This window comes from Bos grunniens, chromosome 23, assembly GCF_055505025.1.
Source record: "Bos grunniens cultivar Pamir isolate PY7600 chromosome 23, Bosgru_T2T1.0, whole genome shotgun sequence".
NCBI classification, from domain to species: domain Eukaryota; kingdom Metazoa; phylum Chordata; class Mammalia; order Artiodactyla; family Bovidae; genus Bos; species Bos grunniens.
Window position 1 is genome coordinate 52,132,548 of NC_141187.1, and position 25,178 is coordinate 52,157,725.

At 52.4% G+C, this 25,178-nt stretch overlaps 1 protein-coding gene across 1 annotated transcript; it reads left to right on the forward strand.

The window, feature by feature from the left end:
- The first annotated feature begins 10,261 nt into the window (after window positions 1-10,261).
- TUBB2B (tubulin beta 2B class IIb) lies at window positions 10,262-13,316 on the forward strand. The gene is made up of 4 exons (XM_086370439.1): window positions 10,262-10,431; window positions 11,178-11,286; window positions 11,561-11,671; window positions 12,011-13,316. The coding sequence occupies exons 1-4, from the start codon at window positions 10,375-10,377 to the stop codon at window positions 13,069-13,071; spliced, it is 1,338 nt and encodes a 445-aa protein (XP_086226565.1). The 5' UTR covers window positions 10,262-10,374; the 3' UTR covers window positions 13,072-13,316.
- The last annotated feature ends 11,862 nt before the right edge of the window (window positions 13,317-25,178 follow it).

Below are 25,178 nucleotides of genomic sequence, written 5' to 3' on the forward strand. Positions count from 1 at the left end.
ATGGGATTCTCCAGGCAAGGATACTGGAGTGGCTTGCCATGCCGTCCTCCAGGGGATCTTGCTGACCCAGGGATCGAACTCGAGTCTCCCGTGGCTCCTGCTTGGCAGGCAAATTCTTTACCACTGAGCCATCAGAGAAGTCCTGCACTTCAAATTACAGCGAGGTTTTTTCCTTTTCCATCTTAAAGTACCTTGACAACTTTTTTAAACTTTACAAATATTTTTTAAGGGTAGGTCATTTTCATCATATTTTCATTAACGTTTAAAATAATTTACTCAGATTACAGTAACAAAATAAAGCAGGTAATGCTGTGGGCAGCTGCATCTGTAGGGTCTCCTCTGTCTGGGGCTCAGCCTGGGTAAACAAGAGTCAGTATAAGAGAACAAGAAGTGGAGTCCAACCAATGGCCCGTTCACTGTCAGGAGCCGGGTCAGGGAGAGGCCTGAGAGCCGTCCCGGGGGTCGCCAAGGCTCAGCTCTGGAGCCTGAAGACCTTCCCGAATCTTGCAAAAGGTGGCGGCAAACAGTCCCCCGCTCCGGGGTGGGAGGACAGCAGGGAGGTCACTGAGGTCAGAGCAGAGTGCAGAGGGCCTAGGAGTCTGGAGAGGGGCTCTCTGCAGGGCATCCCACCACGTGTGAGCATGCTAGGAGGAGGCAGTGTCCCCCAGGCCTGGAGGGGAGCCCAGCGGGAGCGAGGGGTGGGAGAGAATGAAGAGGCCCAGAGCCCACCCTCTGCGAGGTAGTGTCGAAGCAGGCCCTGTGGGCACCCTCGGTCGTCCTCCCTAAAGACCGAGTTCTCAGACCAGCATCACCCGGGACGTTCGTCATTGCCGGAAGGATGAGGTCTCTGTATTTACTGATGACAGCTCCTGGAGCCTGCGGCCTAGGCAGATTTCTTCCCAGAAACCTCATTTATCCCCCTGGCCTGTCCACAGATCACTGGAGCCTATCTCTTCCCTAAAGAAGAGAAACCCAGAGCCATGGGTACTGCGTCCTGTGGTGTGAGCAGAGCAGCATGGAGAAGCCGCGGGTTTGGCTGCCTTGGTTTCTGTCCCAGCCTGGCATATGTCACCCTCCTCCCCGGTGAGCACAGCGGGCCAGCTGTCACGCGCCCCCAGGGGACAGCCTGGGGTTTTGTGAGCCGTCTCTGCTGCCATCCTGCACTCAGGGTATCTTCCTTCTTCTGCCCCCGAGCTTTCACTTCCTCTGCAGCTGGAGGCTTCTGGGTTTCTTTTCCTATTTATGCGCATTGTGGATCAGCTGCTTTTCCAGAACCCTGTATCTCAAGAGAGGGGTCATCACAGGTCTCGCTTTGTGCTGCAAGCCCAGCAGAAATTTTAGGGTAAATGTCATGCCCAACTGACCTCTCAGCCCTCAGCTTACGTTGGAAACAAAGGATTTAGCAGCCGTGTGTCTGTGAACCCTGCATCTTCCTCCGCTTTCTTTAAAATACTGTTGCTGCAGGGCCTGGCCTCCGCGCCACCTGCAAATGCAATGATTCAAAACTTCGATTTCCTTCTGTCTGTGAGCAAGGCACCTCAAACATCTTTCTAAGGGTTTCTGCATAGTTTTGTTAGTTCACGGAGCTCAGAGCGTTCCTAATTCCTCCATCACTCCTCCACGATCCTCTTAAATCTGGTCTTCTTCCTCATAAGCCTGATGGAGTTTAGACCTCATCTTTTGTTTACTAATTTAGTTTTATTACAGCTTTTTAAAATTTTTCTTTCTGCCTCTGTGGGTTTTTACAGAATTCCTTATAAAACACGTGATATTTCCATAGAGTTTTGGCTTCCCGGAAGCTTGTCCTGTTTCTTTCCATGGCATTTATTTATCCTTCGTCATCAAAGAAAGAAGCGGATTTTCTACTGCAGTCTGGTTCCTCTCTTCAAGCCCCCGACAGTGTGTCTTGAAGCCCCCTCACCTCCTCAGGCACACTCTTACTTTGCATCCTGACTTCTAACATTGCCTTTGTTGCTTTGGCTTCTGCCTGAAATCTTACGGTTTGTTGAGAATTTTATATTTTCACGGGACATTTTTAAACGTCTGTGCATCTGTTGTTCCATCATTTGAAATCTTCTACTCTTTGTAGCAGAGAAGCTTCCAGAATAAACTGGCAAACAACCAATTCCCTGTAAGGAGGTAATAATTCAAATTTCAGGGAACTTGATGACGATCTGGCAGCCTCAGGTCCTTGGCCAGCGTCTTAGAAAAGCATTTCCAGCATCCTTCACGAAGGACCAGCTGAAGGACTCTGTGTCTGTCTCTGGGCTGTGTTCAGAGGGACCCTTATCTTTAGGTCACGTGCTGTCAAACAGCCAACCTTTCCAAGATCTAGCTCTACATTCTCTGAGATGCTTTTTCTTTTTTTCTTTCCAAAATGACTCGCAGAAGCTACATTTCCTCAGTTCTTTTATAATACCTATTACCTTTAAAATTAAAAGCAAATGTAACTGGGCATGCAAATATTAAGGCATATTTTCCTCAAAAATTTTATAGGAATTGTTCTATCATGTTCTAGCATTGACTGTTGCTTATAATCGTCTGGATAACTGATTTTTTCCACCTTTATAAATGACCTGGTCTCTTTCTGTTTCTGACCTGCTTCTTCTGCGTGTGTTGGAAATAGCTCAGTTCTCTGGTTGCTGTATATTTGAGATATTTTATTTACTAGAGGAATATTTATTGTTTGCCTGCACTTAATTTCCAGCAATGTGGGAGATATAAAGGCTAATAAGACATGGTTCCTGCCATCAAGGGGTCAAAAACCAGCAGGAAACAGAGGCCTCAATGGAATGAACCCCATCCTCACGCAGAAATCTAGTCTGGAGGTGGGGCCGGCAAAGCAGCCATTGCAGTGTGGGAAGAAACTGTGAGAATTCCTATTTATACTTACTTCCTATAGCTCCTCCATCCATGGGATTCTCCAGACAAGAATCCTCCAGTGGGTTGCCATACCCTTCCCGGGGATCGAACCTGCATCTCCTGTGGCTCCTGCATTGCAGGTGGATTCTTTACCACTGGGCCACAGGGGAAGCCCTACCATAAAAATTAAGAAATTAATATAATAGTTGATGTTTTAAACAGTTAATATTCCCAGTGATGCTGGGGCCTCACAGGATGCTGTGCGTTGTGGCCACCTGTTGTGAATCATTCCCTGGAGAGGAGGAAGGGTTGGTGGGTTGGCCACCACGTTACCTAGATTTTGCTCCACTGATCCTCACAGCTGGGCTTAAAACACTACAGAAAAGAAACTGCAAAGTGAAGATATTAGCGATGCAAACACATGAAAAATAAGGAGATGGCAGAGCTTAGACTCTACTCCTTCCATAAGCTCTTCAGATCAGATCAGATCAGTCGCTCAGTCGTGTCCGATTCTTTGCGACCCCATGAATCGCAGCACGCCAGGCCTCCCTGTCCATCACCAACTCCCGGAGTTCACTCAGACTCACGTCCATCGAGTCAGTGATGCCATCCAGCCATCTCATCCTCTGTCGTACCCTTCTCCTCTTGCCCCCAATCCCTCCCAGCATCAGAGTCTTTTCCAATGAGTCAACTCTTCACATGAGGTGGCCAAAGTACTGGAGTTTCAGCTTTAGCATCATTCCTTCCAAAGAAATCCCAGGGCTGATCTCCTTCAGAATGGACTGGTTGGATCTCCTTGCAGTCCAAGGGACTCTCAAGAGTCTTCTCCAACACCACAGTTCAAAAGCATCAATTCTTCAGTGCTCAGCCTTCTTCACAGTCCAACTCTCACATCCATACATGACCACAGGAGAAACCATAGCCTTGACTAGACGAACCTTTGTTGGCAAAGTAATGTCTCTGCTTTTGAACATGCTATCTAGGTTGGTCATAACTTTCCTTCCAAGGAGTAAGTGTCTTTTAATTTCATGGCTGCAGTCACCATCTGCAGTGATTTTGGAGCCCAGAAAAATAAAGTCTGACACTGTTTCCCCATCTATTTCCCATGAAGTGGTGGGACCGGGCTCTTAGTCAAGCCCATTGACAGGTAAGAAAACCATGAGTAGCCCAAGTCTGATGTTGGCCAAAATAAAATTAGAAGTTAGACAATAGTGTATTTGAAATGTTGACTACCTTCTGATGTCACTCAGGATAATATGGTACCTCGAGATACTGGCTTGTAAAAATAAATGTATACAATTTATGGATAAATACCTTGGGCATAAATAAATAATAAATATGTTGGGGTTGTGGGGCTTCCCAGATGGTGCTAGCGGTAAAGAATCTGCCTGCCAACGCAGGAGACATAAAAGGGTCAGGAAGATTTCCTAGAGAAGGGAATGGCTACCCACTTCAGTATTCTTGCCTGGGAAATCCCAACAGACAGAGGAGCCTGATGGGCTACAGTCCATAGCGTCACAAAGAGTCGGACACGACTGAAACGACTGAGTACATGCTGGGCGTGTATCCTCAACTCTTTTTTAATGGGTAGAGGTGTACGATGAACGAGCGGGACGATCACTGCTTTTAGGTAATAAATGTGAGCCCGACGCTAACCAGAGAAGAAGCCTCTGGGAGCAGAGCCTCACCAACTCATTGTTCCAGGTGACCTGCTGGGGTGGGAGTGGGGAGGGTCGCAGGCAGTTGCATTGCAGCAGGAAGAACCATGGAAATGTCACCAGTAAAGAAGAGGAGAGGCTTCTCCAGTCAACGGAGCAGACGGACACTCAGAGACTGGAGAACACACCCTGAAAAGGAGCTGGGTGGGCAGGTTCAAGTCTCCTGGGACGCACTGTGGCGGCAGAAGGGGGCGGGTAACACTGGGAAGGTAGACCTCCTGGGTTGGAGTGGCCTCAGTGCTGTGTTAAGAATTTGGACCAGAGACTGAACCACAGGGCATCGGTGGAGACGTAAGAACAAGGAGAGCCGTCAGCCAATCAGTGCTGAGATGCCTCTGACCCTTTGGTGCAGAGTAAGGCGCAATAGACGACGAAATTGACATTCGTATTTAAAATATCTGTCTACTGTCTCTGTGCCTGTCACCTATCCATCCATCTATCCACCACTGAGAAACTTGGGGCACCATATTAGCATCAAGACAAAAAAATGCCTCTACATATTTCACAGAGAGTAATAAACTATTTTTAATTGTGGTAAAATGCACACAAGCATGACATTTGCGCTCTCGATTGTTTTTACAATCGCATCTCGTTGGCATTAAGACATTCACACTGTGGTACAGCCGCCGCCGCAGGCCTCTCCGGGCCTCTTTTCATCTTGCAAAACTGAAAGTCTGTCCTCAATAAATACTCGATCCCCATCCCCTCCCCTAGGCCCTGGGCAGCCCCCTCACCCTCTCTGCCTCAGCAAACTTGACTACTCTCGGTGCCTTGTATATGTTAGATCATACAATTTTTGTCTTCTCACCACGGGCTTATTTCACCAAGCACAGTATCCTCAAGGTTCGTCCGCATTCCAGCTGGTGTCAAAACATCCTTCCTTTTAAAGGCTGAATAGTACTCCGTGCGTGTGTGTGGACCACACATGTGGATGGATGTGTTAATACATCCGTCTATCACTGGACACTCAGGTTGCTTCCACGTTGGGCTATTGTAAATAATGCCGCTATGGACCTGAGTGTGCAAAGATCTCTACAAAATTCTTTCAGTTCTTCTGAGTATATGTGAGAAACCAAATGTCTTGATAAATTGTCTCTGTAGAGATTACTTGGGAAGAGTGAAATTCTCCCTGAGGTTCTCTTAAGGAATTATTTTCTTGAAAATGGACCTTGAATGTGCAGTGGCCAGTGACAAGAAGGCTGGGCAGGTCAAGCCAAGAGTCCCTGCTCAGAGGGTGACCTGCTTCTGCAGTGAAGACATCAGTGACCAGGTTAATGGTTCATGGTGACCAGACATCTAAATGCCAGAGGCAAAGGGTAGACAGTCACAGACACTCTGTGGACTTGTGCGCCTCTGTCTATCTGAATACACAGGTTTTCATTTTATTTAAGTGGCAGGCAAAGGTCTGGGCAGATCTAGAAGAGAAGTGGTGAGCTGCCTGGATCTCCATGTGCCCAGTGGCTGGAGGACCGGTTTCTACTGGGAGGGGGCAGCCGCGCAATCACATTAATATCACACTACTACAGCGACCGCACTGAAGCTTAAAATGCACCCCCATACATTCCTGAGTGTAGCATTCATTTCATATATTTATTTCTACCTTTGTGACTTCATGGATTGCACCTGCCGGTCTTAGTATTCCGGAAGGCTCCCATTCAAGGGTCTTTTCTACCCTCTGCTTGCCTTTTCCGCACAATCTGGCTCGGTCACGAGCTGTGCTTCACCAAGGATTCACAGAGTCCGCATCCTCTGGCCTGCCCTCCCCCAGCCGGCGAATCTTACTTAGGGGCTCCGACGGAGTGGGGGAGGGGACGTGCCTAAAAGGGCGCGGGGTCCGGAGTGCGTGGACTCCCTCTGCCGACCTGCAGGACAAAGAAGGCAACGCTCTGCGCGAAGAGCCCAGCGCTCTCAGGCTGGCCTGAGGCCACTTTCACCCCAGTTCCGAGGCCGGTCGTGGGAAACCGCCGGCTGGACGGAGGAACAAAACGAAAGGTCGCCGCCCCTCCCCCACCCGCACTCCCGGCCTCAGCGGCGTCCGGCTCGGTCCCATCCTTTGTTACCTGGGCCGACTGCTCCCTCAGGGCCCCACGGCCGCGGAAGACGAGGCTCCGAGCCTCCCACCCTCCTTTGATTAGAGGGCCTGGGGCGGCCCTGCGGGAGCGGTGGCTTCCCATGAGGGGAGGAAAGGGGGCCATTCACAGGGGCAGTGACAGCCGAGAAAGCCCCCGTCCTGGCGGGTCCCAGGAGCCCCCCACCCCCAGTCACAGTGAATGGCTGGACCCCTTCCTAGTCCCGGTTCTGTGGCCATTGACTCCTTTACATAAATGTTAGGGCTGGTAGCTTTCCAATATTTCTAGCTGGAGCGCATTGAGACGAGTGGAAAAAGGAAATAATGATGGATTTGCAGTCTCTTTCTTTCAATTCCTCTTCATTCATTGGCTAAGTGTCGGTTGCCCAGGAAACCGCGGGCATCTCGACTGCAGAGTCGTCTGTCAGGCTACCCGCGCCGCGAGCTGGGTGTTAAGTAGTGAATGCAGGCAGGCAGTGGGAAAACCGGAAAGCTCTAAGCCTTGCAATTTCAGTCTATGCAAAAGCACACACCTTGGTTTAAGAAAATAATGCTGTAACAATTCACTACTCATTCGGCTATGCAATGCTCCCTCCCAATCAGACTTCTTCAGTTAATTAACACAATGACTCTCTGTGTTACAGATGAATGCAAAATCACTTGAGAATTTGTCCTTGAAAATACTCTGAAAAGTGTGAGAGCAAATAGAATTTTAGTAGTTTAAGGGGTATCTTACTCGCCTCGGCCACAGAATGTTATGCCTAAAATAAAGGTTGGATTTTATTTTACAGTGTTATTTCTACAACGGTCGAGGGAGGGGACAATTTAGAAATGTTAATGCATTATTTAAATTAATAGCATGTAAAGGACGGTAAAATATATTGCTCTAACACCTTCACGTCTGATACACAGTGACCCAGATGGAGAGGAATTGTGTGTAATAAACAGGCAGAAAGAAATGCTGTGATGTTGGGAGAGGGAACTGAGATGAATTTTTTTTTTTTTTTGCTTTGAAAGCCCCTCGCCAGCCTCTTCTCTGGCAACTACCCCAATAAAGGTGACAGGGGTTGGCAGACAAACTGAAAGCTTCAGGGGAGGGCGGGCTGGCTTCAAGACTCACCCTTGCCACGCAAAACCAGCTCCTTGGGAAAATTAAGATATGCAGTATCATGCTTCCAAATTGAGGAGGGGGCGTGGAGCGGCCAACGAGGCTGGCAGCTCAGTGGAGGCGGGGGCGCCGGACTGTGCCCGGCAAACGGAAGGAGAGGAAAGCGGTTCTGGGGCCTGAAATGCTGCGTCCCCGAGGGCGTCGGGCTTTCCGAAGGACGAGTTCCAGCCTCACCCCGTCCTAAGCCCCGTTCCTGAGAGAAAGCCCGGGGAAAGGGCGTTTTCCCCATATCTTCTTGGACACGAGAGTCCACCCCGGTCCCTCCGCGGAGACCTGGCCATGAGACAGGGGCCGACCCGGCTCAGCCGCGGGGCGAGGGGCGGATCCCGGCGGGCGGGGGCGCTCTGCCCCGGCCGGCTGGAACCCAGCCGGCGCTTCTGCTCTGGCTGCGCGGGTGTGGCCCTCGCTTGCCTCCTTCCCGCGCGGTTCGGTCCCGCCCGAGCCGTCACCCCGGGTCCACCACAGCCCTTTCTGCCTGGACACGATCCCTTTCCTGAGGGCTGGGCCTGAGCCGACTCTGACTTGGGGCGTGACCTGGGGCATCCTTTTCCCTGGACGCTTTTGCATCTGCAGGAGAGGACTAGCGCTAACTCGGGGTCAGGACTCGGTCCTTGGAGCCCCGCAAGCGGGCACGTGGGCGACCTTCTGCCGCTCTGCCCCTCGGCCGGCCCCTCCCCACCCGGACTCCGGCAGCCGCGTCTGGGGACCGCCATCCCGAGCTGGGGGTGTCTGGGGGCACCTAGCTTTTGTTCTCTCTGTCTCTCTTTGTGCGCTGGAATTGGGCTGAAAGCCCCCCTTCCGCCCGCAGCGGGAAGGGAGGCGATGACAGCTTGCTGATACTTGGGGGGCGGGGGGGGGGGGGGCGGGTCTCACTCGACAGCTGCGGGCTGCGCTCCGCAGGGGGAACCCGGGTCATTCGACCCCTCTGGCCTGAGGATGAAAAGGGGTCACGTCACCTTGCAGACGACCCGTCAAGGGTCGGGGTGGGGGACAGGAAGCTTCGCCCACGGAATTGCGGGGACCAGGTTCCAGCGCGCTCTCTCTTACACTTACACACACACACACACACACACACACACACACACACACGAAAAGTAACAAAGAGATCTGCTCCTTCTTGGACTCTCTAGAAATTGTAGGTTTGAAGGCGTGTCGGGGCCGCGTCCGCGCACTCGCGCCATGGACCGTCAGGGTCGCGCGCGGCCCCCGCCCGCCCGTGCTGCAGTCTCCAGGCGGGCCCCTCGCCCGCATGGGCAGCACCAAGATTGGGGACCTCGTGGCCGCCTCGGCTTCCGGCGCCTGGTGGATGATGAGAATGTCAGCGGTGGGGCAGGGGGCGATCTCCCTGGGGACCCGTCCCCTTAGTGGACAAAAGATGAACGGAACCCAGGGTGACTGTCAAACGCTCGGTCGTGGGAGGTGGCCCACACGTTTTCCAGCTCTTTGTTCTGCCGCAGCCCCGCCTCCGAACCCCACCCTCTTCTGATCGCTGGACCGTCCACCCTGCGCGGCCAGCCAGCCACACCCAACCCACAGGCTCCCAAGGAACAAAAGCCGCGGGAGGAGGGGTCCTGGGTACCAGCCGGAGAGCTGTGGACTCTTGGACAGGGTCGGGCAGGGCGGTGGAGGCCCCGAGGTGGCCCGGTCCCCGGATGCCGCAGCCACAGAGAAAGGGAGCGAGCGGCCCTTGGCGGAGACAAAAGAGGGGACGCACGTATCCTGGGGGCGGGGCGGAGGGCACCCTGGGGCCCTTGGGCCTTAAGTGTGTAGGGTCACGGCCCTTCAGCCCCAACAAGCTGTCACAAGGACGTCCTCCCGGGGCCGAGGTTCGGCGGCCGCCGCACCGCCGTTGGATTGGGGAAAGGGGCAGCCGTCTCCCCGGGGATGGTGGCTCAGGGGGCTCTGGCCGAAGGTGGGAGAGGAGCCGCAGTCCGCGGTGGTAGCGAAACCCAGGCCACCGCCGCTACCACCGGCCAGCGCCCCAGTACAGCGCGCTCCTTTCCGGAGCACCTGGCGCCCCCTCCACCTGTTCCAGCCTTCCACCCCCACACACCCGGTGCCCGCTCTCCCCCCACACCCGGCCTGCCATGCTGGTCACCCTCGCGTCTCCACCCTCCCGCCATGGGTTCCTTCACCCACCCCCAATTCTCGGTGCCCAGCTTTTCCACACCCTCCTCCCCCCCCCCCCCCCCAGGTCCTAGACAATGCACACGCCCCCAACCCGGCTCCGCGCAGCCCCCAGGCCGCGCCCGGCCCGCAAGCCTCTGCCGATTGGCCGCGGGCCCGTGGTCCAGCCCCCTGGACGGTCTCTGGGGCCCGGAGCATTACGTCAGCGGGGCCTGGAGAGCGCTAGCGCGAAGGGGACTGGGGGGCTCGGGCTGGGGGCGCGGCCTGAGCGGGCCGCCCCACCCTCCTCCTATAAAAGGCCGAACCCGCGGGGCCGGCGCTCTCAGCCGGCTGGTTCCCGAGCGCGTTCCCGGTGACCCCGCAGTGGGTGTGCAGGGGGGCCGACAGACCGACCAGACGCCGACCCGGGCCAGAAGAAGCGAGCCGGCACCATGCGCGAGATCGTGCACATCCAGGCGGGCCAGTGCGGCAACCAGATTGGCGCCAAGGTGGGCGCGGCGCCCGGGGTTGGGGGGGGTCGGGTGGGGACGGGGGCCCAGCCTGACGCCCCTCGGGGTTCCGGGCGCGAACGTCGTCCTGAGCGGGCCTGCGTCTCCCCAAGTGCAGACCTTCCCGCGGCTCTGTACTGCGGAGCCGGGCGTGCGCCCGCGGCGACTTTCGGCGGGAGTGGGGGGAACCCCGCAGCTTGAGGCTGTGACTCGTCTGGCCCCTAGGTCCCCGGCCGCCCCTCCCTTCTCTTCTCTAAACCTCGCACGCTGGTCCGGAGCGCGCTCGGGGTGTCCGCGGCTGTGCGCCACTTTGCGGGCGGGGCCCGGACTCCGGGAGAATCGGTTTCACTCGCTCGAACTCTAGTCGAGTGGCGGGGGGAGGGGCGGAGGACCAGCATCTCGTGGTCCCCGGACGTGCCTTGAATCTAACCACCGCCCTCCAGCCCCTCAGGTCCTCGACCCCTTCCCACCCCCCCGCGCCGCTGGGCGCCCCACGCGCCCGCCGTCCAGTTGCTAGTCCCTCCCCTCCCCGCCGGGACCCCCGCCTCCCGCCTCGAGCAGCTGTTCGCCCAGGAAACGCCCAGTTTCTACTCGGTGACCCTGCAAAATTCAAGCCCTGCCGCTGTGCGGGTCTGACTGCCCTAAAGCTGCGGAGACGCTGGGCTGTCGGAACCGAGTTTTTCATTGTGTGTCGCGGGCCTCTCGGCGGTGGGGCGTGGCCTAACGCAGGTTTTTCTGTGTCTCAGTTTTGGGAAGTCATCAGTGATGAGCATGGCATCGACCCCACTGGCAGTTACCACGGAGACAGTGACTTGCAGCTGGAGAGAATCAATGTGTACTACAATGAGGCCACCGGTAATCGCCTTTACCCCGCGCGCCTCCCCAAGGGACGGACCCCCGAAGTGTAGCCCCAGGGCAGGGTGGTTTAGCGGATGTAGGATTCCTATCTTTCCCTGAGGTTTTTTTTTTTTTTTGGAGGGTGGAGGGAACGGAGGTGGTGGGGGTGTGAGTGCTCCTTTGAGAATCTTGTTAGAATCCCGTCTTGTGTCCTTTGTTGGGGATACAAGCAGCGCTGCAAGGAAGGAAGCTGGTACCAGGGGCAGGTCTGAGTCCTGCTCTGTCCCCGCAGGTAACAAGTATGTGCCTCGGGCCATCCTGGTGGACCTGGAGCCGGGCACCATGGACTCCGTCAGGTCTGGACCCTTCGGCCAGATCTTCAGGCCTGACAACTTCGTGTTTGGTGAGTGACTGGCATGGCTGATGGCCTGGGAGCTAAACTTATGGTGGACAGCTCAGGGTGGAGGGGTGTGACCACCTTAGATAAAGTATGGAGCTGTGTGCTCATTTTGTCTTAATATATAACCTAAAACAAAAGGTCTTTCAACCTCTAATAGCCAGGTCCCTAACCTTCCTTATTTATAATTATGTCCATGACCAAATATTTTAATGTTTGGTCATTTTAATGATAACCTGAAATCATATCTGAACTCTGACTCACTGAGCTCTGGTAAAGGGTTTAAGGTGAAAAAGAATTTAATGCAATCATCAGTGACTTATGAAGACTCTCTCCCTCTGGCAGGCCAGAGTGGTGCCGGGAACAACTGGGCCAAGGGTCACTACACAGAGGGCGCCGAGCTGGTGGACTCGGTCCTGGACGTGGTCAGGAAGGAGTCCGAGAGCTGTGACTGTCTGCAGGGCTTCCAGCTGACCCACTCGCTGGGGGGCGGCACGGGGTCTGGGATGGGGACCCTTCTCATTAGTAAGATCCGCGAGGAGTACCCCGACCGCATCATGAACACCTTCAGCGTCATGCCCTCGCCCAAGGTGTCCGACACGGTGGTGGAGCCCTACAACGCCACCCTGTCCGTGCACCAGCTGGTGGAGAACACGGACGAGACCTACTGCATCGACAACGAGGCGCTGTATGACATCTGCTTCCGCACCCTGAAACTGACCACCCCCACCTACGGGGACCTCAACCACCTGGTGTCGGCCACCATGAGCGGGGTCACCACCTGCCTGCGCTTCCCGGGCCAGCTCAACGCCGACCTGCGCAAGCTGGCCGTGAACATGGTGCCCTTCCCGCGCCTGCACTTCTTCATGCCCGGCTTCGCGCCGCTCACCAGCCGGGGCAGCCAGCAGTACCGGGCGCTGACGGTGCCCGAGCTGACCCAGCAGATGTTCGACTCCAAGAACATGATGGCCGCCTGCGACCCGCGCCACGGCCGCTACCTGACCGTGGCCGCCATCTTCCGGGGCCGCATGTCCATGAAGGAGGTGGACGAGCAGATGCTCAACGTGCAGAACAAGAACAGCAGCTACTTCGTGGAGTGGATCCCCAACAACGTGAAGACGGCCGTGTGCGACATCCCGCCCCGCGGCCTGAAGATGTCGGCCACGTTCATCGGCAACAGCACGGCCATCCAGGAGCTGTTCAAGCGCATCTCGGAGCAGTTCACGGCCATGTTCCGGCGCAAGGCCTTCCTGCACTGGTACACGGGCGAGGGCATGGACGAGATGGAGTTCACCGAGGCCGAGAGCAACATGAACGACCTGGTGTCCGAGTACCAGCAGTACCAGGACGCCACGGCCGACGAGCAGGGCGAGTTCGAGGAGGAGGAGGGCGAGGACGAGGCCTGAGCCGGCTGGAGGCGGAGCGGAGGCCGGGTAGGGAGGCCGGGAGGAGACGCGGGGAGGGGGGCTCGCGGAAGGAGACAAGCACGCCTGGGCTCACTGGCGGCGGGCGCTGGGGCTCTCTGGTGCTCTTCACTGTTGCCTGTCCCTTTTTTTTTCTTTTTGTAATATTGATGACATCCGTGTAACGTTTGAGATCTTTCTGAACTACTGTTGTAATGGCTAAAATCACATAAACGTTTGTGTCCTAACGGTGTCCTCTTTCCTGTCTCCTCCTCTTTATTATCAATTTAAATGTCACTTTCAGAACACATTCTACTGAGTCCTTCCTTCAGCAAGCGAAGGGATGGGTAAATGCTCAGATGAATTTACTCTTCAGCTTCAGAAGGATAAAATCAAACCAACCACAGGCATAAAATCAAACCAAGCAATTTAGGAAGGGCAATGAATCCGACTTTTAAGATCCCTTTTTCTTTTATTGGCTGCGAGGTGGGGCTAGTGGGGAATTCCCCCAGCAGGGGTGGAACCCTGTCCAAGTGGAAGTGGACGTGCAGAGTCCTAACCACTGGACAGCCAGGGAATTCCCTTAAGATGCCTTTAAGTAAATAGTTTATTAGCTGAGAAATGCCTGCTTGAAAGCACACTGACTCTTCTCTTGGAGAAATCCTACTCTACTTTTATTTCCTACAAAAAAAAAAAAAAAAGAGAAAAACTTGGAATTGTTACTGTACGCACACAGCACAACATTCCGAGCACAGAGTGGAAAGTCCGCCTGTCTTCAGTCCTGCCTCTTGCGCGCTTCCCTCCCCCGGAGGGCAGGCATTCTATTGTTCTGCTTCTTGCGTCCTTGCTTGCAGAGGTATTCTGTCTTCATACCTATGTAGATTATTCCCCGTTTTCTTTCTTCACACCTTACGATACTAATACTCTTCTCTGCCTGTTTTTTCAGTAAACAGTGTATCTTTAAAGTACAGATATCTGCCTCCTTTAAACGGATGCATAGTATCCATTCTATAGCTGTGCTGTATTTTATTTAACCAACTCCCACACATGCAGGTTATTTATACTTCTATCTTATAGTGCCTTAGTGAATAATTTTGTGTGAATTTCCCTAAGTGGAATTTTGTGTCAAAGGGTATATGATACTGTGACACTTTAAGTTAATGAAATCCCCTGTACTTAGGAATAGCCATAGATTTATACATCATTAATACACTAAAATTCTCAAGCAACTTTTCCTTTCAGCAGTTATGTTTATACATGTTAACTACCTTTGAGTTTATATGAAATTATAAATTCTGGATTATTGGAGAATTTTACTTTAAATAGGTAAGCCACTGCAATGTCTAGTCTGTTGTGGTCTTACCATGCTGGTTTGGAATTTGAACCCAAGCCTGCCTCTAGACTTTCCCTCCGTCACTAAAGAAGCTGTGGGTTTTTAACATGTGGTTTTTCAGTTAAGATTATATGGTTCTATGGGATCAATTATACTTTGTCAGAAAGGTGCCAGTGCTCTGCCTTAAGGCAGAGTCAATTAAGCTGGGCTAGATAGTTTCATATTTTGGGAAGAGGAGTGGAGAATAAGTAATAAATGAATGTGCAAAACATTTACATACCACTTCAGGAAGAAAAAAAAAACACCAAGGAAACTAGATTTATGATTTTTTTCTAATTTTTAGACAAACTGAAAATTAGAGGAAATATTACTTTAAATCTGACCCTGTATTTATTTGATTCTACTTGATTCTACTCCTGTGTGTGTGTGTGTGTGTGTGTGTGTTTAAAGAAAAAAGGAGGAAGGGGAGGGGCACGAGGATGAGGAGAAAGATGAGGGTGGATAAAGGGTTCACAGATTAAAGAGGCTGAAGCATGGAGACAGTTTCAAAGAAAAGGTGTAAGCAGTGTCTTTCTAAGTAGTGTGAAAATAAGTTCGTTTACCAGATGCCCCCCCCAATGGAAATGAGCAGCCGTTCACTTTATGATATTACACATCCTAAAACCCAGACCCGTGCTGAGGATTGTCAAACAGGTGAGGAATCAGTGGCTTCTGCTTTCATTTTCTACATTTAACATTGAACTGGCAGGTGCCTTTCCTGCTGAGCTGGTGGAAAGCCTCTACCAGTCTCACCGAAGGGGAACGTTGGACCGAAGCGCCCGGAGCGCTTGGGCAGCTGCCAGGGCGCCCAGACCTGCCCTTGGCCAGGCCTTCCCGCAGCCGGTCAGACACAGCATGCAGAGCTCCGGAGGTGGGGGGGATCCTGCCGGTGCCCCTCGGCACGCTGGAAGAGCCCTGCTTCTCCTTCCACTCGGGAGAAAGCAGTGGACAGGCGGCGCCCAGCAGGCGGGCTGCTAGCCTGTCAGCAAACCTGCGTGGGCACCGCGAGGGCTCACTTCAGCATGATTACAACGGGGGTGTCAGACTGAGAGTCAAGCTGACGCTCCAGGGCGAAGCTGTAAAAGCCCAGCAGTATAAAGGGGCTTGAAACGCTGCTCAGGAGAAGCCGTGGGAAGTAGGGGCACACGGACTCACGCCTGGTAGCCTGGGTCACCTGCACCTTCCGAAGCCGCCGGTTCCTTTGTCACCTTAGCGTTGTGTGACGGGATTTGTTAGTGGGGGGATGGTATGTGTTTCCAACACCATTTCCACAAAGGAATTATTCCATCCCTCCCCCGACCCCGAGATTCTGCCAGGAGGACATTCACTTCTGGGCAGGCGTGGGACCTGAATGACAAGACCCGCTGAGATATGACGTGGATTCAGAAGCTGCGGTTAGGGATGGGGGGCTAGAGTCACCCCAGGAGTCTGAGAAGGAACGTGAACCCCAGCATGCTGCAGATTTCCTGCATCTCTGCATCGGCCCCAGAGATGACCAGAGACGAGCTCCCGTTTCGTCACTGATAGGAACTTGAACTAAAAGTAACCTGAAGAGGTCAGCTAGTCAGATCTCCTCATCTTGTAACTAAGGAGATGGAGGGCCAGAGAACTTTGTCTCAATTCACAGGACGCTCTGTGCAAATCAGATTTTGGACTCTGATCTTTTCCCCACCTGAGGGGCACCTCTCAGGTCCCATTGTTACAAGGCCACACGAGGATTGTGAAGACCAGAAAGAGATGCATTCTGGTTTCAAGGAAAAACCCAAAGCTACCCTGGGTCCACACCCTGCCTGCCAGCCTGGAGCGTTCTGTGTCTGCTGGGGCCGTGGTCAGGAAGTGCGGAATCTCCGGGTTAAATCACCACATGCGAGTCCTAATGCAATTCTGGTTGCAAGAATTTTCCACTGGGGGTCCTTCTTGTGAAAATGAGTGGGAAGTTGACGAGTATCCTTTTACACTCACCCATTTTAGCTGTGACTCGTGTCCTGCAGAACAGAACTGGACAACTGCTATCTGCGTTTCTTTCCAGTGTGTACGGGAAATTCTCTGACAAGGTCATGCTTTCATCAGACATGAATGCTTGATATTCACTTGAACGTTCAGACGTTCACTTGAAAACAGACTCGCTCGTTCCTTTATTTCTCAGAGGCTTTTGCTCCCCATCTCCACTACCGTTCATGCTTTTCCTAAGGCTTGCTCGCCTGCCCAGGAAGACACTGGTAGAGGCCAGGGAAGCAAGTCAGTAGTGGGCTGGAGAGCCATCGGGGCGGGGAAGCTGGGGGGTGGCCACCTCCACACGTGCAGCTGAGACCCTGGGGTACCGCTGAGAAGGGACAGCCTTCAGAGGCTAAGACAGGAAGAGTCAAGCCTTGGCTTTAAACAATTACAATTTGAAGAGATTAAAAAAACCAGATTTATGCACAATGTTTACCAATTCAGGCTACTTCCCTCTTTTGGGGTGGATCACTTTTCCTTCTGCCTGAAAAACTTCCTTTAACATTTCTTATAGCGCAGATCTGCTGGCCATAAATATCTCAGCTTTTGTCTGGCTGAAAAAAGTATTTTGCCTCATTTTTGAAAGGTATTTTCTCTGGATATGGAATTCTCAGTGGACAACTTGTTTTCTGTCAGCACTTTAAAGACATAATTCTCTGGTTCCCTGACTTATGCTATATGAGACATCATCAGTACTTAATCAGCTTCGTCTCCCTCTATGTTTTATTTTTCTGTCCAACTACTTTTAAGATGATCTGCTCAAGATAATCACTGTTTTCCTGTTTTAATCCGATGTTCCTTGGGGTGGTTTCCTCTTTTTTTGTTCTACTTGGGGTTCCTTGAACTTATAGTTTCATCAAATTCATAAAGATTTCCACCATAATTTATTCAATTATTTTTCTGTCCTCCCCATTTTATTCTGGGATTCCATTATTTGCATTTTAGACTTCTTGACTTTTCAGTCTTTTCTCTGGGCCTCAGGTTTTAACTGCCCCAACTTCAGTTCACTGTCCTCTGCAGTGTCTAAGCTGCTGTTATTCTCATACAAGTATTTTTCATCTCAGATGTTATAGCAATGTATTTAATTTTTAGCAGCTCTGTTTGTGTCTTCTGAAAATTTTCTCTTCTCTCCTTTTCACGTCATGCTTTCCTCTAATTTCTTGAATGTATAGATCACGTACTAGCCACTTGACAACCCTTGTCTGTCATTTCATCCTCTTTGTCATTTCCAGGTCTATGGCTATAATTGATCTTTTTCAAGGACATGAATTTGAGCAAACTCCGGGAGACAGTGAAGGACAGGGAAGCCTGGTGTGCTGCAGTCCGTGGGGCCGCAAAGAGTCGGACATGACTTAGCAACTGAACAATCACAATGGTTGTGAATCATATTCTCCTACTTCTTTGTATCTTATTTTCTTTTTTTTTTTTTTATGTGGAGCATTAAAAAAAAACCTTTATAGCTCCCTCACCAGGATTGAGCCCGCACGCCCTGCATTGGAAGATGAGGTCCTCACCACTGGGCCACCGGGGAGGTCCTCACCACTGGACCACCGGGGCAGTCCCTTTTTTGTATCTTTGGCCAGACATTGCAAGTTTTATGTTGCTGACTTCCCATTTTGTTACAGTCCTTTAAATGTCGTAGGACCTTGTTCTGGCCCATAGTGACATTACTCGGAACTAGAAGGACCTTTGGAAATGTGCTTCTCGGCTTTACTAGGGTGAGTCCAAAGTTAGTCTTTGACCCAGGGATAATCTCACCCCAGTAAGGTCAAGAACCCACCTGCCAATGCAGGAGAGCTGGGTTCCATCCCTGGGTTGGGAAGATCCGCTGGAGGAGGGCATGGCAACCCACTCCAGTACTCTTGCCTGGAGAATCCCACGGACAGAGCAGCCTGGCGGGCTACAGTCCACGGGGTTGCAGAGAGTTGGACACGACTGAGTCCACATCACAGCCATGCCTGTGCATGAGGAGTGCTTTCGTTCTAACTAACAGGAACACGGGTGGTCCCCAGGCCCGGGTGAGCTCTGGGGCTTGTTTGGTCGCCTGTTTTCCAGTAGTTTCCTCCGTTCTTTTAAAAAATATTTATCCACTTGCTTACTTTGGGTGTGCTGGGTCTTCGTCGCTGCGCACGGGCTTTCTCTAGTTGTGGCCAGTGGGGCTCCTCTCCATTGAGGATCGCGGGCTTCTCATCGCAGTGGCTTCCCTTGTTGCAGCGTAGGTTCTGGGTACGTGGGCTTCAGCAGTTGTATCTCGCGGGCTCCAGAGCTCAGGCTCAGCAGATGTGGGGCACGGGCTTAGCTGCCCCTCTGCCCGTGGGAGCTTCCCAGACCAGGGGTCAAAGCCGTGGCCCCTGCACTGGCCGGCGGGCTTTTAACCACCAGCCAGCAGGGAAGTCCGCTCCTGTTCTCGAGCAGTAGCTTCTGTCCTTTTCCTCGACTTTCACCACAGGGTGGTTGATTTACAACTTTGTGCTGAGCAGCAGTTTCTGCCCTTGTCTGGGCATGTAGTTCAGCCAAGGACCCGAGAGGATGCTCTGTGAAGCCCCTTCCTCTTCTGTTGTCTGCCCTGTCCCTCCCTCAGCCCGACTTGGGCCCTCCGAGTCCTGATGTCTTACTCCGACACAGAGACCCCCGAACCCTGTGTGGGCTCCACCCCCGACCCCGCTGCCACTGCAGCCTGGAAACTGCCTCCCAACTGCTGGCTGGGGCATCACACGCTACCTCCCTTTCCCTTTCCTCTGCGGCGGCCACTCATCGCCTGGTGGCCAGGACCTTGAGAATCGTTGTTTCATGCATCTTACTCAGTGTTTTATTTGTTTCACTCAGGAGGGTGAATCTAATTCTTATTGGCCCATCTTGGCTGGAAGTAGAATTCCTCCCTTCATTTCCTTTTGATTAAAATGGTTTTTTGCCCTTCCACTTGCTAATTATCTGTAGAAGTTCCTGTCCTGTGTGTTTGCTCTTGTATCCCTTTTAGTTTGGGCTTCATTTATGCTTTTCCTTTCTTCTTACCTCTTTCACCTCGTGGTGGCCACGCGTTCCGGGAAACGAACCCACTCAGAAGGACAGTGCAGACAGCGGGGTGCAGTTTATTACAGCGGCGGGCCCAAGGCAGCGTCTCCTCTTCGCCAAGGACCCCGACCAGTTTCCGTGAAAACCTTATATACCCTAAGTGTACGAGCCCAAACCCACCTCTCCAAATTCCCTGAAACTAGTCTGAACCAAGGGAAAGAAAGATCCAATCAAAGTTAACCCTGATTCACATGCCTTAAGCCTAGGTGGTTAACAGTGGACAATTATCAATAGGCCTGTGCTCATACCCCAATAAGCATAATAGAATGTATGATTCTATTCGGTTACACAGATAATTAGGGTGTTCCTTTAGGCAATGGAGAGCCCTGGGGCTCTTCCTTCTGGGGGCCTGGTTTTCCAGTTGGTATGTCGTTTCCATAGATACTGGACTTAGAGCTCAAAGTCCACAGTCCGGCCCAAGATGGAGTCCTGCTTCAAGACAGAGCCTGTTCTGTTTCCTCCTTCAACCTATTTACAAATCCCGCCCCCCTCAAAAAAAAAAATCTCATTTTATAGTTTTTCTAATTTTAATGTATTTTTCTTTCAGGTCTGTTATATTTTGCTTGTTTTTTTTTTTTTTAATTTTTTCAGATATTTTGGAATTTTAGGTTGCAGTTTTCACCCATTTGGATCTGTTGTCTTTTAGCCGTACTTCCTTTATCTGCAGAGACATTATTGTAGTTCTTCTTACTTTTATGGATAATTCTGTATGGGATTTGATCATGATCTTTTCCTGTTGCTCTTTTTAAAGCAAAACACCTTTTCCTGTAGTCTTAGGAGTAACAGAAAGGCCAGGGTAGTTCTCAGAGCTGCACGTCTATAGCTCCCCACCACGCTGCTCTCCCAAAGTGAATTTTTAACAGCTTACTTGCTGAGGTCTGCTTCAGTCCAGCTCCCTACCCCATTTTCACCCTGGCCTTCTTGTTCCTTTGCTGCTGTCAGTCCTTATTCCATATTATGGATTCCGAAACGGAGTTTGGTTTGATTTCTTTGTTTGTTCTGGCCACGTGGTGTAGTGTGTGGGATCTTAGTCCCCGACCAGGGATGGAACCCATGGCCCTGCAGTGGGAACTCAGAGACTTGACCCCCGGACCCCCAGGGAAGTGCGTGAGCCGGATTTTTGACTTTTCAGTTTGACAGGGTTAGTTTCTTGGCCTGTTTTTTGGCGGGGGGTCGGCGGGGGGAGCGGCTCGAGAGGAAGATGATTGACAGAGACTCAGGGCTGTGGTCCCATCGCCACTACCTTCCAAGGGTCCTGGAACCAGTCACTTCTAAAGTCTCAATCTTCATGCTTCAAGCTCACTCCCCGATTACGTCAGAAAGTATTCATCAGGCACCTGCCCCATCCGTGACACTGTGCTGAGAACGCAAACGAGCGAACACACCCCAGCCTTCAAGGAGTTTCCAAGCCGGGGTGGGGCTGCGAGTCGGGGCGGAGAGAAGCAAACACAGCCAAGGCAGATGCTATGGAGACAGTCACGCTGCCTCCCTGGTTTGAAATCAGGCCAGCTTCCACAGAACAGCAACATGCACATCCCCTCAGACCGGAAGGTCTGCTGTGATTCACATATTAATGAGAACCAGGGTTCTTGTAGGAGGATGATGGTCTGGTTTGAACAACAGCTCTTCAAACAGGCACGCTGTTATTAAGGAAAAGGCGGCTGTGTAATTAGCGCGCCCCCTTCATGGAGCTGGGCGCCGCTCACCATCCCCGTCAGCTGGATCTCCTTTGTCTTGATCTGTTTTCCTCTCCCCGCTGGCAATCCTGACAGGTCTCTGGGAGGAGGCAGGACAGCTGGGCTTGCTGCAGATTCTAGCTCCTTCTCTTCGGGGGAGACACCCCACTGTAGTTTTCCGTCCTTCTGCAGAAAAAGCTGCACTGTGCGGTCTGCATTCCTGACGCTCCTCCCGCCTGCAGTTCGCTTCGTGCCCCTTTGTCTGGACGTCCTCCCTGAAAGGCCAGCGGGTGCTGTGTGCTGGCCCGGGGCGAGGGCAGAGGCTGCCCTCCGCCTGGCCCCACCCAGAGCCGCCTCGTGGGCAGCACCGCGTGTGCACCTTGCTTCTGTTCTTAAGAGTGAACTTCTGTCTCCTCGTGTAGAACCCGTCATCCAGCTGTGCAAAGCTTACGTTAGAGATTGTAAAGAGACGTGGGAGGTGTGGGCATCCCTGGGGACAAGTAGCATCTCCTCGGTCCATCTGTGATGTCTCCCTGCAGATCCGGGGGCTCGGAAGGGAGCCCTGAGGCCAGAGGAAGATGGTGTGAGCGAGGCCCACCCCGCGTCAGCCCCACCCCGCGTCAGCCCCACATCGGCCCCGTGGGAGCCTGCCCGCAGCAGGCACAGTGCAAGGCTGCCGAGCAGAGAAGGGGCAGACAGGGGCTGGGAGTCAGGACTGTCACCGCTGCCCCTGAAGTGGGCACAGGCCTCACACCTGCCCCGAGGGCACCTGCAGACGCAGCTCTGGAAGAACGCCTGGGCTCTGCAGCACCGGTAGCATTACCAGTGGGTGAGAACACACAGCGGGGCCCGCTCGGGACCTCAGATCCGCTTCTCCCTGGAAGCCCTCAGCTTCGGGCTGATGAGGTGAAAAGGCAGTTCAGATGCTCTGCGGCTTCTGAAGCAAGCTCTGTCTTGCTTCATCTCCTGTCTGGAACAGCTGATCCTTTCTCATTTGGCAGCTTTGTAACCATTTCACTTTTGCCATTAAATTGCTTTTAAAAAAGAAAAGTCCATTCTTTCCATGGGAAAAGGATTTTGGAAAATATTTTATTTTCTCGCGCTTTTCTTGAAATCCTCCATTCACACCCTCCTGCTCAGATAACTAGGGATATTTTTCTTTGACAGTACACCAAAAACTTAATAATTGGTAGTTCTTCAAAGGTTGTTTCAGATGTAGAATCTAAGATTATCTGCAAAAGTGTTTTATGCTCTATTCGAGTGCCAGATGGGCTTCCCAGGTGGCACTGGTGGGAAGAACCGGCCTGCCAATGCAGGGGACAGATGCAGGTTCGATTCTTGGGTCGGGAGGATCCCCTTGAGGTGGGAATGGCCACCCACTCTGGTATTCTTGCCTGGGAAACCCCATGGACAGAGGAGCCTGGGGGGCTACAGTCCACAGGGTCGCAGAGTCGGACACGACTGGAATGACGTAGCACAGCACCGAGGGCCAGGCAGTAAATGTTTTCCCCTTTGCAGGCCGTGCAGTTTCTGTCACAGCCGCTCAGCTCTGCCAGGCTGTCACAGAAGCAGCAAAAGACTTAAACAAGTGTGACTGTGTCAAAAATTTACAGAAACTTTTTCGTAATAAACTTTTTGTAAGTAACTGCTGACTTCTCCTCCATTACATTAAAATCCGCTGGTCTGTCCTGCACTTGGAATGAATGATTTTTGACCATGCAAGTGCCCTGGAGGGGTTTTAGGGACCTCCCGGGGCTCACTAGACCACACGTGGAGAACTGCGGCTCTCATATTCTTGTTATACAAGGTGATAAGCCTCTGAATAGGAAAGCTACCTTCAGCTGGAGCTTCTGTTTCTTGCAGCCAAAAGCATCTTAGCTGATGGACTCCCGGGTGGTTTCTCAAGTCAGAAATCAACACCAGCTTCTGTCTCGGGCCCTGGGAAGTTGCGAACTGACCACATTCCCTCCACCAGTTTATGTGCCGGCAGGAGAGGAGAAACAGCAGACACATGTCCAGACCTGAGAGCCCCTGAGAGGCCCCAGCAACCTCGCTGGGCCCCAGAACATTGTAAGAGAGATTCAGGAAGCGTCAGTGTCTGTCCTGGGAGGGGCACGGTCAGCGGGGAGAGGGCCAGGGGAACCAAAGTGACATTGTGTAGACAGCAGGTATGCTAGCGGGCATCCTAGAGAAACATCCTAGAGAAACAGAACCAATAAGGAGATTGGTCACCAGGAACTGGGAGCCGGGGAAGCCCCACCACCCTCCTCCGCAAGCTCCAGGAGCAGGGGAGCCGCTGAGGTGGCTGCAGTCTGAGCCCTGAGGCCTGAGAATCTGGAGAGTGGGTGGTGCGAGTCCCAGACTGAGGGCGGAAGACTGAGGCTCCAGCTCAAACAGTCGGGCAAAGACAGCAGGTTCTCCCTCCACCTTTCTGTTCTACTCAGGCCTCGATGCATCAGGGGATGCCCAGCACACTGGGAAAAGCAACCTGCTTCACTGGGTTTGCTGATTCAAGTGCCAACCTCACCCAGGATCACTACTACAGACCCTCCTGGAATCACAGCTACCAACCATCTGGGCCCGCCATGGTCCAGTCAAGGGGACCCATACAGCGCACACACCCAGAGAACCATCTCAACGGGGCCAGGCAGGGTGAGTCAGCACCAACTCTCTCCTGGGAAACGACAGGGGGTGCGGGTATCGAGAGGTGTGAGCTCCGGTGGATGACGGTAAAGGGGGTGAGAGCCCCTCTTTCGGATGCTCTGGTATCACATCCACCGCCTGTAACTTAGAACCAGCCTTGGGGAGGAGAGGGGAGGGTGAAACCCCGAGTTGACAGATGGGCTTCTGAATTGACAGAGATGAACCCACACCAAGTTGAGGTGGTTGTTCCAGCCAACAGAATAGGGGGCACTTGACATAGAATTTAAGGTTGATTTTTAGAAAACTTAGGACATTTAAAAATTTTTAATAAATGTACATTTTAAATTTATGTGCTAAAAATTCATCTTCTCTAACAATGGACAAATTCAAAAATTTTGCCACCCTGAAGAAAAAGGATGTATCGTGATCATTTTACTTCTATTTCCTAATTATCACTGAGGATAAGTATCATTTGTATGTTATTGGGAGCATTATTTTCGACTCCACCACAGTGCTTTTCAATGATGTGCAATTAACGTTCACAAAATAGAACACTGCAGGGTCTGAGGAGGAGCCCTCGGCACAGACACGGGTGCCGCTGTTTTTACCCTGAAACTGAGATTCACAGTTTGTCCAGCACTAAACAGATCCACCTGAGGAAGGAACTCCTCTCGTTCAAGTGGCCCTCCTGCCTTTCCACGAGTGTGTGCTGCTCACACGGACACTGCACTCTGCTCTCACGCACATACCCTCCTGCCTTTCCACGAGTGTGTGCTGTTCACATGGACACTGCACTCTGCTCTCACGCACATACCCTCCTGCCTTTCCACGAGTGTGTGCTGTTCACACGGACACTGCACTCTGCTCTCACGCACACACCCTCCTGCCTTTCCACGAGTGTGTGCTGCTCACATGGACACTGCACTCTGCTCTCACGCGCACACCCTCCTTCTCATCCCATCAGCGGCCGCTGGAGCCAAGGCCTAGGCATCAGGCTGACTGTGCTCAGGACTCTGTACTTCCGACCTCTCTCTTCTCATAAGGTCAACTGGCACATCTTAGGATCTAGATGCCACACAGGCCGAGGCTCGTAGTTCTCCATGTTCTATTTCTTTTCTGTTAAACAGATTCAGTTTGCACGCCTGCGGGGGTCATCAGCGTTTATAAGTCACTTTTATTAAAAACCAGATGGAACACGGGATAAAGAAGGCTGCCTCAAATCTCACCATGCTAAAGCAAAAGCATCTTCCTCTTTTTTCTTTTAATGAGAGTCTGATCCTTCCTCAATAACACAGACTTACATACGATGGTGCTGTGTCATTCCCTAAGCTCCTCCCCTGGAGCACGGCATC

Coding starts and splice junctions, on each gene's coding strand:
- TUBB2B (XM_086370439.1), top strand. CDS start 10,375: ATGCGCGAGATCGTGCACATCCAGGCGGGCCAGTGCGGCAACCAGATT. Junction 11,287..11,560: donor GTACTACAATGAGGCCACCG/GTAATCGCCTTT, acceptor CTGTCCCCGCAG/GTAACAAGTATGTGCCTCGG. Junction 11,672..12,010: donor GCCTGACAACTTCGTGTTTG/GTGAGTGACTGG, acceptor TCCCTCTGGCAG/GCCAGAGTGGTGCCGGGAAC.